Consider the following 13699-nt stretch of genomic DNA (forward strand, 5'->3'; position numbering starts at 1 on the left):
GCACACAGCACTCATGTCCGCTCTCAGGCCAAATGCATCTCCCCATCCACATGTTCTACATAAACTGCTTTTTACGACTGATAGACAAGGCATAATTTGCTAGAAAAATCCAAATAATGGAAACTGATAACCTTTATAAGGTAAACAATGCTATTCATTCAGATGTATTTGCAGTTTAGAGCACATCTTTTCTTTTAAGTACAGCCACTTTTAGTTATTATTTAACAAACATACTCCTTCAAAATAGTACTATAAATACAACGCCCAGGGGTAGATATTTGTGACCATAAATCTCTAAGTACAACTTCCCTTTACGGCCTTCCCCATGATTTCATGACCTTAACTCCAAAAGTTAAAATTCAATGAAATGGATTTACTCTATATTGGTACAAATGCTTCTGCATGCTCTAGTACTTCTAACCTGTTGGTTGCCTTATACTTGGAGGTGCCACTCACAGCACATTCAAATGTGACCTCACAGTAGACCTGCAGCAGGCTGAGTCTCTGGGCACCCACGTACCACATGCTATCAGGTTCTTAACAAAAAGGCTTTAGCTGAAGATGACGATGGTGATGATGGTAAAATTCTTTTTTTTTTTTTTTGGTTTCCTTTCTTTTACAGGATTATACTCTCACCATGTATTTCCAGCAGTCTTGGAAAGACAAAAGGCTTTCTTATTCTGGAATCCCACTAAACCTCACACTAGACAACAGGGTGGCTGATCAACTCTGGGTACCAGACACCTACTTTCTGAATGACAAGAAATCCTTTGTGCATGGGGTTACAGTGAAAAATCGCATGATCCGCCTGCATCCTGATGGAACAGTTCTCTACGGACTCCGGTAAAGAGCTTTTGTGCTTCATATTTTATTGCTGTTGCACATGTCGTTGTTTAACTTTTACTTTTGGAAATGGGCAGAAGGGAGAGAGGCAGGTAGGTAAACATGTAGACTCTCCAATCTTGATAATAAAAGTATATTAAAGATCAGGAAAATCTCTTTAGAACTATTTCAGCTAAAGCTAGACAACCTTGTCCATCAACGGTAAATGATTTGTCCTTATCTTTAAATAATAAACAGTAATAGGCATATGTTTTTGTTAGACAGATTTCGCATCTAGTTTATTCTTGGTTACATCTTTTTTAAGCAATCGCTTAATTATCTCAGGTCTACCCAGACTCAATGTTTCCTGGGTATTCGGTGTAGCTACTTGATTATGAAATTATTATGCATTGGGAAACAATATTCTGAAGAAACTGGAAAATATTTTGTTGGTGACTGAGAAGATTCATAGTGATTTCATTCCCTTAAATTTATGTTTTCACTTTTTTTTCATATATATGATCCACTTTAAGTTCGTTGTTCTATTTCTTATGAGGTAGGGGTTAGGGTTCATTTTTTTTTCCCATATGGCTATCCATTTATTCTAGCCTTATTTATTGAAAAGTCTTTGCTTTTCTCATTAGATTGTGTTGGTACCTTTGACTGGATAAGTGGGGTCTATTTTTAGGTCCTATTTTGTTCCTTTGTTCTCTATGTCCATCCTTAGTATCACACTATTTAATTACCATATCACACTATTCAATTACCATATCTATAAGGTAAGTCATGAAGTCACGTAAGTCTTTCAATTTTATACTGGCTAAGATTGTTTTGGAAATGCTTATACCTTTGCATCTCGCTATATAACTTCTAGGATCAACTTCTCGATTTCTATCCAAAAAAGTCTGCAGGAATTATAATTGAGATCGTATTGCATCTCTACATTAGTGCAGAGAGAATTGACAATGTAAAGTTATGAAGCTTTTTAATCCATGAATATATCTTTATTTATTTATCTTTTATTTTTCTCAGCAATATTTTTCATCACACTGTATTTGTTTATTTTGTAAAGAATCAAGTATAAAAGAGGTATTGTACACTGATAGAGGTCTATTACTAACCTTCATGTAGTTAAAAGTTTACTAAAACTTTTAGGCTATAATTCAAATCAGCTTCCAGTTTTACCAAAAAATATCTGAATTGTAACACTATTGTAGGATATGAAGTGTGGTGGTTCTTTAACCTTTGTTGTCACCTTTTGTGATCCCTTTGAGAAGCTGATGAAATTCTCCTATTGTTTTAGAGTGGTCATAAGCCCCCTAAAATCCTTTTATATAGCATCAATGCCTAGCTAAAACTGTACTTAAGGGCCAAAAGTCTACAATTAACGTGTATCTGATATCTGAAAATATATGCAAGTGAAAAGAATGCATCTGTGATAAAACTTTTGAACTTAACCTAATGGTTGATTATCTAAAAGATAGTTTTGGTCTTCCTTTGCACAGTGACATAGTATCAATTGATCCTGGCAAAATAATCTTTGGAATTTTCCCACCCTTTCAGTACCCAAGGAACTGTCAACTCCAGTTAAAAATCTCTGACCTAAAATCCTCTCAGAAAAAATGATGAAATAAACTGACAAGTCTCTTGAGTGTACTGATATTACTACAGACAAAATCTCTTAATGCAAGAGCACAGTGATAGTCATTAGTGAGGGTCATGCAGTGGAAATCAGTTGTGATTTTTCTATTACTTATGTGGCTTCCATCCTATATAATTAAGATACAAAGTGATGAATTATCCTTATAAAGTTTTCTGGGAGAATAATTGTATAACCCATGACCCAACTTAGTAGGCTGATGGGCTGCAATGTGTACATTCACTGTATGTGATTTTTCAACTGTATATAAAAAGTTGTTTAAAAAAAAAATACTAGATTTTTTTGCAAGTAGGACTGTGGGAGGTATTCTCGGTTTACAGAGTATCACTTTCAAATTTTTCTAAGTTATTGGCAGTCTCTAACAATGGCAATGCTGCAAAAGAAGAAAAATAATTGAGAACCATGAAGTTGAACATTTGAACCTCATTTTAAATTAAGAAAACTGAGGCCCAAAAGGGGAAAGGGCCTGATCTAAGGGACAGCAAATGATAGAATTAGGATTCAAGTCCAGATCTCGACTCCCGTGAGAATGGCATGCTTTTCTCACCCCACTGTCTTCCAGACACACTTAAAGTCAACGCCTTCTTCCAAGTTGCATAGCCTTGCCTTCTCCTCTTTGGAGCCAACCCATGACTTTGCAGCGAGGAGCCTGGCAACAGATCTGTCAAAAAAAGCACAAATCCTTCATCTACTACCTGGTCTCTGCTCTCTTTCTGGCATCAGTTTTCTCCATAAAAGCCTCACATCAGTTCCAATACTTTTCCCTTCCTCTGTCTTTCTATCTCTTCCCTCACAGATTAGGTTTTCTTCTCCCTGGAGGTGATAAATGTTCTGGAGAAACCATAAGGTGTAACAAAGAACGCATGGCAATCTGGAGTCACAGGCTCAAAGTTGGGTTCATTCTCTGACTGTTTGACCTTAAGTTATAAACTGAGCCTTACTTAGTTTTACCAGGTGCAACAGTGGGCTAATAACATGTGATTCATTATTGGGAAGTTTTTATGAAATAATGAATATGTTAATACATGTAAATATTAAGCTATATTTCTTTAAAGTTATTGTACCTGATATAGCCTTACTATGGTATAAGCCTTAGTGGAAAATCTGTATGGTAAAAGGGTGTTTCTCTAACTCTTACATGTGTCAGTGACAGAGATACAGTTGTTCAATTGAGAAAGCATTCACTGAGCGCCTATTATGTACAGCATACCTATTATTCTGTCCCTGGGAATAATTATCCAGAAACTGGGTAGAAATTTGTCATTGTGGCAGAGTGGAGGCACCTGGGACTTTGAGCCAAAGACACATGTGGCCTGACTAGTTTGTACCTTTCAATAAGCTGTTTCCTCTAAGAGTTTCAGATTACTCAGCCTTAAAGAGACAGGGATTGGACAAAATCATCCCTAAATTCTCTTTCAAATCTCAATTTCATTGCTTCTATGATTCTATATCATGGCTTATTCGTTTTCAATCCTCTGATATAACATTTCCTAGGCTTAGACAAGAAAATCTTCACTTTTCTCTTTGTAGTTGCCTTTTCAAGAATAATTGCCATTGTCACTTCCTAAGCCCATGCACCAGAAAATCCTTATAGTATAACATAGGTATTGACATAGTTATGACCATACCGATTCTAGACAAAGACTTGGGAGATTGAAACTTCTTGCCTTATCCATAAGTCCAGCTATAGTCATCATGAATTGAGACCACATATCACTGGGTTTTTTTTTAAGCAATTATGGTGTCAATTGGATTTTCTGAATGTACCTGAAAGGCCCTTTAATCAGGAATTCCAAAATCATAAGACCATATCATTAAATGGAATCCACATTTTGCTATATTCAAACTCAATGTGAGATGCTATAACTTAGTTTATATAAAGACACAAGAATAGAGTTAGCTGTTTGCTATTTTTGTGACCTATGTCAAATCATATTTTACACACCAGAGATGGCACACAGTTCTGTAAATCTCTAAAATGAGAGAAGTGTCTGAAGAGGTCCAGTGCTCCTGTGCAACAGGAATGCAGCAGAGAGAAGATGACTAGACTCTGTTGTGCTTCTTAAGCTCGGATTTCCCTCGCTGCAGCAAAACGTGTCACACCAAAAAATAACCCTGCAATCATTATTACTTCCTCTTCCACTTTGCCAGGAATCCACATAAAGGATGGACATCTGTGATGTGCTGTAAGATGTGGCAGGTGATGAGATTTATGCCCACGAGCCATGAGCCCTCCACCCTGCTCCTCTCAAGGCATATGTCACTTCCTTTCTTACTGAAAGTGGAGACGAAATATCAGCTGACTCAATGTCACACATCAAATCCTTAAAATTCTGTCTGTCCTCCCTTTCTTTCATTTAACTCTGAGAAAGTTTCTCTCTTCCTTCTACGGCTAATCTCTCCACGTCTGCATTTAATCTTATTGTTGGACGCTCTTCAGATTTTGCTCTCTTCTTTATTAAATCTTCCCCTTCTGGTGCCTTCACTTCTCTTTTGTCTTCAAGCACGATTCCTCAAATAGCTTTGGTTTCCTCTATTTCCTCACCATCCATCTATTCTGTAGTCTCCAAAGGCATGGCTCCCACCTGTGTTCCATTCCTAAAACTGCTCTGTCAAAAATTACCAGAATTATTGCTGGTTCTCAGTCTATAGTCTTGACCTCTTTGGATGATTTTAAGAGTATTGATTTACCTTGACTTCAGAATTTCCAAGCATAATTTTTTCATTATTCTTGTTCTTCTGTCTTTTTGCTGTTCTCTCAATGTTTTTTATCTCTGGTTGTGAACTAGAGGGGTTCCTTGAATTTTGAACAACTCGTTGAATTTAACAGCTTAAATACCTATAATATGAAATCATTGAGATTAGAAAAATATTTTTAATTGTTTGCCAAGCGTCTGTATGTGGAGGCTTGCCCTGACAGTTATTACTGACATGACCCCTATTTTGCATTATCTGTTTTCCCTAAAATCAGCTCTTCCTCCTTACCCAACTACTAACAAAAGACATCAGCCTCATAGTCAATAGACATAGACGTGTAGGCATCTTTGACTCTCAACCTCTTTTGTCCCAAGATCCAATCTGTTGCGTCCTCTTTATCTAGAGCATTGCCATGTCCAAACCGCCCATCACCTCAGTTAACAGCTCCAGTCTCTTACTCTCTGGCCAACTTCCTATTTTAATTTTACTTGTTCTCATCATTTTCATCATATTCTTCCTACTGTGCATGTCAGATCATATCAATCCCACATTAAAAAAAGATAAACCAAAAATATCTCTGCAGTCCCCATAAAATTAAGTTTTCATTCCCCTGTCTGGAAGCTGAGACCCTCTGCATATGACCTAAGTGTCTTTCAAACATTTTCTTTCTTTATGAAACCTAAACTTTTATAAAAACAACTTATTTCTCTAAACACATCTAGTGCCTTTCAAATTCAAGTAGATCCCAATTTTTTTTTTTAGATCATACTTATACAAAAACTATTAGTTCTTGACTTGAAATTCACATTTAACTGGGCACCCTGTATTTCATGTGGCAACCCTCCAGCCCTGCTGAAATGTCCTCTCCTCTTTGTTCCCATATAGCTTCCCCTTCTCCACCACTTCCTCATCTCTCTTCTTTCCTTAGAAGCCTCTCTCAAGCCCCACTTTTTTCACAAGGACTTTTACAGTATTCTCAACCAGATAAAAACTTGTTCTCATCTGATACCTTACTTCACTTTAATCTCCTAAAGGCCCATGAGATTTATAACTGTCTTAGGATGTATTATCTCTCCGTGTCTTAGAGTTATTTTCCTGTGATGCAAACAAGATTGTATATTTGTTGAAACTGTAAACTGTATTTCTTTCAGCTTTGTATCCTCTTTCTCAAACCAAATAAATGTTTGAAAAATTGAAATGAAAATTTGTAGGATGCAGTGACCTAACTCACAGTAGTGGTCAGCTGCAGCATTTCCTATGTCTAAATGATGGCTTTTAACCAAAGAGCCATCTTCACTATTAATGACCAGATGTGTTCTGCCTCTTGTCCAAACACGATCCAGCTGGCTGAAAAGCACAGATTGTCTCCGAGGCCTCACCCTGTGGGTGCTGAAAGATTGTGTTTATCTTTCCTCAAAGATGGAAGGCAGGGAACAACCTAATTCTCAGAAGACATTTAGTGGTGTATTTAACTGCCTTAAAATGCTCTTTGCCTCCCTCTCCTAGCCCTTGCCTTGGCTCTTGTTTCAGACTTCCACAATGTTATCTTCCTGCATCTCCTATCAAAGGTTTCAAGGGCTACAAGAGGATGAGGAATGGAAGGGGTCATTTAAAGTCTTCCAGCTCAGTGCTGGCTCACACTGAGACCCCATACATTGCAGAGTGTGTATGTGGGCTTGTGTGCCCCCACCGTAAGCACATACAGAGTAGGATGTGCATGTCACATCATTCTAACTAATACTGATAACAACTCTATCAGGAATTCAATGAATACCCAAGCATATACATAATTGAAATTATCCTATACGTCAAGCACTGTGCTGGAGAAGGAAATGGCAGCCCACTCCACTGTTCTTGCCTGGAGAATCTCAGGAACAGAGGAGCCTGGTGGGCTGCCGTCTATGGGGTCGCACAGAGCCGGACACGACTGAAGTGACTTAGCAGCAGCAGCAGCAAGCACTGTGCTAAGTGCTCCACCTTATATTGTCATGTTTAAGCTTTACCATAACACTGTGCACTTTGTACTATTATCATTTTAGCCTTACGGATATCAACAGTAGGAGAGCGAACCTAAGTTTTCCTGTCTCATAATTTGTTATTAACTTTTTAAAAGCAGGTCCAAACATGTACACACCTTGCATTTGGCTGGTACATTTATCTAAATTTTCTTTTGCTCTAAATGTTTCCTATTCCTTTATTTTCTCCCTAGAAAGTTTTTTTTCTTAAAGAACTGTGCTGTTTTTTGTGATTGTTTCCACTTGTTGTACATGTGTTCTTTTATGCCCCATGCTGCTGCTGCTGCTGCTAAGTCACAGCTAAGTCGCTAAGTCACAGCCCACCAGGCTCCCCCGGCCCTGGGATTCTCCAGGCAAGAACACTGGAGTGGGTTGCCATTTCCGTCTCCAATGCGTGAGAGTGAAAAGTGAAAGTGAAGTCACTCAGTCCTGCCAGACTGTTCGTGACCCCATGGACTGCAGCCCACCACCCCACATATGAGGCTTAATCAGATCCAGATTAGTTATTTTGTTGTGCTTTGGTGAGACTGCTTCATAAGCCAGGCGTATTATGCCCTTTTATCAGAAGACACAAAATGCCTGCCTGTTTCTGTTTTCGTGATGTGAATGAACTTTGATATGCTGATTTAGGCAATGACAACCTGATGTATCCATTATCAAACTTCTATTAATTTTATATAACAGGGCTGCTGTAACAAAATGAGTGACTTAGAAATTACCGTCTCAGGGTTTTGGAGTCAGACGGTTGCTTCCGACCACGGGCTGTGAGAGACGGCTCAATCCAGGCCCCTCTCCCTGGCATGCGGATGACGACTTCCGCCTGCGTCACGTCCTGCCCGCACCGCCCTGTGGCCCATTTCCTGTATGGACCCCAGTCACATGGGATTAGGGCTCACCCTGGTGATCTACTCTAATCAGACTACTTCCGTGAAGACCTTATCTCCAAATAAGGCCACTTCTGAGGGACTGGGGATTAGGGCGTCAACATACGAAATTAGGGGGACACGATGCAGCCCATAACAGTAACAGTTTCAGCAGTCACTGATAATCTTTGCCCAAACCTACTTAGAGCTTACATGATGACAATATGCTACCACTCTCTCCTTATTTATTAACTAGATTATTCTCTAAAGAACTTCCTCTCACCAACTGTTTGACAGTCTGGAGGTCAAGCTGGTTCAGTGAAGGTAGGATCAATGCTTGATGGCTCCCTCTATGTAGCAGTTTCCAAAACAAGTTGTTTCTCCAGAGCTCCCCACATATGACCACTCGGTGTGGCATTTGGTTGTTTGTGTGTTTACCACTATGAAGTCACTGGTAATAACAAGTATGTCTGTGTCAGCCCACTGCAGCGGTGGTTATTTCTGACCCTGTTTGTCTTACCTTTGGCCAGCAACAGCCCCTCTGAGTTGGCACCTGCATTCTCTCAACATGACCTCAATAGTCGATAGCTTCCTGGCCTCTGGCACGTCGGCTTGTATTGATAATTCTGTATCCCAGAAGAGGATAAAATACATCAGGAGTTCATATTGATGTTTCTAATTCAAATTTAGAATTTCAGGGCTTTTATTCAGCCTCTTTGATTTTATTTTTTGTTTCTTTTTTCTTCATTGAACACATTAATTCTTAATGTAATAACATGATTATTTACTTTGTCCTGCTATTTGTAATTATATCTATATATATATGAAAGTGAAAGTTGCTCACTTATGTCCGACTCTTTGCAACCCCATATACTGTTGCCCACCAGGCTCTTCTGTCCATGGAATTCTCGAGAAAAAAAATACTGGAGTTGGTAGCCATTCCCTTCACCAGAGGAACTTCCCAACCTGGGTCTCCTGCATCACAGGCAGACTCTTTACCATCTGTGAATAGCTAATAGTATGTAGAGTAGCTTTTAAACAGAAATATCAATTGTTACTGTCTTGTATTTAGCATTTTTTCCTGAAGATCATTTCTAGGAAGACAGTTGTCCGTAGAAGATGCTTTTGTTGCTTACCATTGTAGAAATGAAAATAATGAGAGGGGGCACACAGCAAAAATGGGAAAACTCTGCCAAGTGTGTGCGCTTTATGAAATGTACACAGCTCTGTCGGGTTCTCTCATACATACCAATGACTCCAAATTCCAAAGAGATGCTTCTTAAGCTTCAAGTTTCAGAAATGAATCAAATGTTTACCCAAAACTTGTGGCCTGATGGGGATTTTGAGAACTCCGTTGCTGTATTTGCTTACTAGCTCTACTCTGAATCGATTTTTGTGATGTTCTTGACACTCCCTGCCCATGAGCTGTGCATGAGAGTAAAATCAATGGCTACGCTTGATGAATATAAAAGAAAAGCAGAGTTTCCGACTATTCCTTGAGGGATCATCTCCTCCTGCCTTGTTTTTCATGATAAAGCCAAGTGAAAATTAGAAGCAATTATCTTGATAATATAGATTCAAAGAAAAAAAAAAAAAAAACCCACCACTATTGATTTTTAAAGCAGTTTTGGGGTCCTAAATGTTTCATATTAACTTTCTATATTGATTGTACACCCTGAAAAAAAAAATCTCTTTCTTATAGACTTTCCATGTAGAGACAGTTATGATTACATTCTAGACTCCTGGGTAGATCACACAGGGCTGACTGTGAGATAGGCTGGGAAAAAATATTGTTGAGTCGACTTCAGGGAATAAATAAGTGGGCTGATGCAGTGTTTGCAGAAGAGGACTGGTTGATATTGACAAATGCATTCTGTTAAGAGAAAGAAATGTGTTACTTCAAATGGAAGAGAGAAAAAGCAGGGCATGCATAAAGAACAGGTAGCTCACTTTATTAGAAGCAGTGCCTGCAGACTCTATAATTCCCACCAAGGAAGACAGTATTGTTATTCACCTCACAATGTGGTTGCCTTATGTTTTAGAATTTCATCAGTGGAGTACAGAGAAAGCTATTTAAGATATTCTCCAGTGAACAGGCTGTTATTTCTGCCTCTCAAAGTTTTTATTTTTAATACTCTTTATTCACTTATATATGAAAAACTTTATGATTCAATGATTTTTGTTAGGGTCTCCTTTTAAATAAATATAGTATTATGACTAATTCAAATACTAAATGAGCAATTTAAATAATTATACACTACAGATACTATTTTGTGGTCATGTGACCTGTGGCTATGCCATTATGATTAAACCTCCATCATTAAATCGATGTAAAAGATTAAGTAAAAACAGTGACCATAAATTATCTGAAAAAGAACTACTCAAGTTCTTAATCTTGATTGAGTCAGGATTAATGTGAAATAATGATGTTAGATGTGTATGCTCTGGAAAGAAGAAAAAATGAAAGAAAGAATGAAGGAAAGGGGAAGGAAGAAAGGAAAGACAATAAGAAGGGTAGGTGGAAGGGTGGAAAGGGAGACAAAAAAGGCAAGCAAAACCAAATATCTTAGAAATATGTCATGAACTTTAGATCTTTGCTATAATGTTACCAATGACACCATTTCCAAGAATGGTGAAATATTAGACTTTGACAATCACGCTTCATTTACTTTGAAATTTTCTACCTGGTTTCTTCTATTCTCTTCTCTTAATTCTATCCTGCAGCCCACTAGCAGATTTTTTTTTTTTTTAAATAAAGCACCATTGTGTAACACCTCTCTCCTGCACAGGAACTTGCTGACTTCCAGTTACCCAGCACACCACAGCTTCTCTCCAGATACTCGTGACACTGTGCAGTTAGATTACCCTTGCCACACAGCCTTATTTAAGATCTTGCCCAAGCATGAAGCTTTACACCACAGTGTGGGTTTCATTTCACCTTCCCTAATTATTAGACTGATTCTTATTTCCTAGCCTCTGGTCAGTTGTTCCCCTTCTTTTTAACTCAACAATGAAAAGTATTTCCCTCTATTTTTAACTGTGTATTGCTCATAGTCCAAGACCCAAGTGAGAGATCACTCTTTTTCTTAAATTCTTCTCTACTTTAACCCTCATAGTCTCCTTCTCCATAGTTATACAGACCTTGGAACCTCTTTCAATATAGTAATTATGAAATATCCTCTCCAATTATCTGTTGTTTCACGTGTGTTAATCTCATCTCCCCCCAAGCTGTGTAATATTTTTTTTAAATAGTCCATTTTTTATATTTCTTTCCCCACAGTGCATACAACAGTTAGCATCCACTGAGGTGGCTCAGTGGTAAAGAATCTGCCTGCCAATGCAGGAGACACGGGTTTGATCCCTGGGTCAGGAAGGTCCCCTGGAGAAGGAAATAGCAATCTACTGCAGTATTCTGGCCTTGGAAATCCCACGGACAGAAGAGCCTGGCGGGCTACAGTCTATGGGGTCGCAAAAGAGTTGGACACGAATTAAACGACATCAGAGCAAACGGCACACTTACCACCTTACTTATTTATTTACTTACTTGTTTACTTACCTAACTATGGTTTTTGTGTAGTCAGGTTTGCTAAATTTTAAGGAGAAATCTTACCCCTTATATAAAAATAGAAACAGTATGAAAATGAAATCTTTATATGAAAAACGTTAACTCTAACGCTTAAGATTCTGCTGTACCTCATGTGTAGAGGGCATCTGGCTAAGAGTGAGTGTAAAGCATGTTGAGATATAAGGAATATATACAATATTATGGGTGATATTTATTCTCTTACTGCCAACCAATAAGTATGTGCATGGATGTTTTCTCTCCAGAATTTTTTTTTAGAAAGCTATATGTATAGTCCATTCTAAGATAATGTTCAAAGTATTTTCACAACTTCTCTTTAGGAACTTAATTTGAACCCTTGTCTAAATTTAAAGTAGTAGCAAATCACTACCTTGAAGGTGATTATTAGAAATAAATAAAACTAGGAAATAAGTGAAAGTGGAGCTTCCTTTGTGGCTCAGCTGGTAAAGAATCCACCTGCAATGTGGGAGACCTGTGTTCGATCCCTGGGTTGGGAAGATGCCCTGGAGAAGGGAAAGGCTAAAAGTAGTAGCTAATCATTACCGAATTAGAATAAATAAGAGTGGGAAGTAAACTTGTGAACAATAGTGTTGGTAAAAGCTGGGTGATATACACACATGACTAATTTTTCCTGTATTTCATTAAATAGCTATAAGTAGTCAGTCAGTTAGTTCAGTCACTCGGTCGTGTCCAACTCTTTGCCACCCCATGAATCGCAGCACACCAGGCCTCCCTGTCCATCACCAACTCCTGGAGTTTACTCAAACTCATGTCCATTGAGTCGGTGAGGCCATCCAACCATCTCATCCCCTGTCGTCCCCTTCTCCTCCTGCCCCCAATCCCTCCCAGCATCAGGATCTTTTCCAATGAGTCAGGTCTTTGCATGAGGTGGCCAAAGTACTGGAGTTTCAGCTTCAGCATCAGTCCTTCCAATGAACACCCAGGACTGATCTCCTTTAGGATGGACTGGTTGCATCTCCTTGCAGTCCAAGGGACTCTCAAGAGTCTTCTCAACACCACAGTTCTAAAGCATCAATTTTTCGGTGCTCAGCTTTCTTTAGAGTCCAACTCTCACATCCATACATGACCACTGGAAAAACCATAGCCTTGACTAGACAGACGTTTGTTGGCAAAATAATGTCTCTGCTTTTTAATATCTAATTTAATGTCTAATGCTTTTTAAGAAGAGGTGGCAAGAATACACAGAAGAACTGTACAAAAAAGATCTCCATGACCCAGATAATCACAATGGTGTGATCACTCACCTAGAGCCAGACATCCTGGAATGTGAAGTCAAGTGGGCCTTAGAAAGCATCACTATGAACAAAGCTAGTGGAGGTGATGGAATTCAAGTTGAGCTATTTCAAATCCTGAAAGATGATGCTGTGAAAGTGCTGCATTCAATATGCCAGCAAATTTGGAAAACTGAGCAGTGGCCACAGGACTGGAAAAGGTCAGTTTTCATTCCAATCCCAAAGAAAGGCAATGCCAAAGAATGCTCAAACTACTGCACAATTGCACTCATCTCACATGCTAGTAAAGTAATGCTCAAAATTCTCAAAGCCAGGTTTCAGCAATACGTGAACTGTGAACTTCCAGATGTTCAATCTGGTTTTAGAAAAGGTAGAGGAACCAGAGATCAAATTGCCAACATCCGCTGGATCATCGAAAGCAAAAGAGTTCCAGAAAAGCATCTATTTCTGCTTTATTGACTATACCAAAGCCTTTGACTGTGTGGATGACAATAAACTGTGGAAAATTCTGGAAGAGATGGGCATACCAGAGCACCTGACCTGCCTCTTGAGAAACCTATATGCAGGTCAGGAAGCAACAGTTAGAATTGGATGTGGAACAACAGACTGGTTCCAAAGAGGAAAAGGAGTACATCAAGGCTGTATATTGTCACCCTGCTTATTTAACTTATATGCAGAATACATCACAAGAAACGCTGGGCTGGAAGAAGCACAAGCTGGAATCAAGATTGCCGGGGGAAATATCAATAACCTCAGATGTGTAGATGACACCACCGTTATGGCAAAAAGTGAAGAAGAACTAAAGA

At 38.7% G+C, this 13699-nt stretch overlaps 1 protein-coding gene across 1 annotated transcript in view; it reads left to right on the forward strand.

Annotated features, from left to right (window-relative positions):
• The window catches only part of GABRB1 (gamma-aminobutyric acid type A receptor subunit beta1), a 430249-nt gene that overhangs the window by 157337 nt on the left and 259213 nt on the right, over positions 1-13699 (forward strand). The window contains exon 4 of the mRNA XM_061164681.1: positions 623-843. Coding sequence (XP_061020664.1) covers positions 623-843 — 221 coding nt within the window. The remainder of the gene's footprint in view (positions 1-622; positions 844-13699) is intronic.

The sequence above is a fragment of the Dama dama genome, chromosome 17 (assembly GCF_033118175.1).
Source record: "Dama dama isolate Ldn47 chromosome 17, ASM3311817v1, whole genome shotgun sequence".
Taxonomy (NCBI): domain Eukaryota; kingdom Metazoa; phylum Chordata; class Mammalia; order Artiodactyla; family Cervidae; genus Dama; species Dama dama.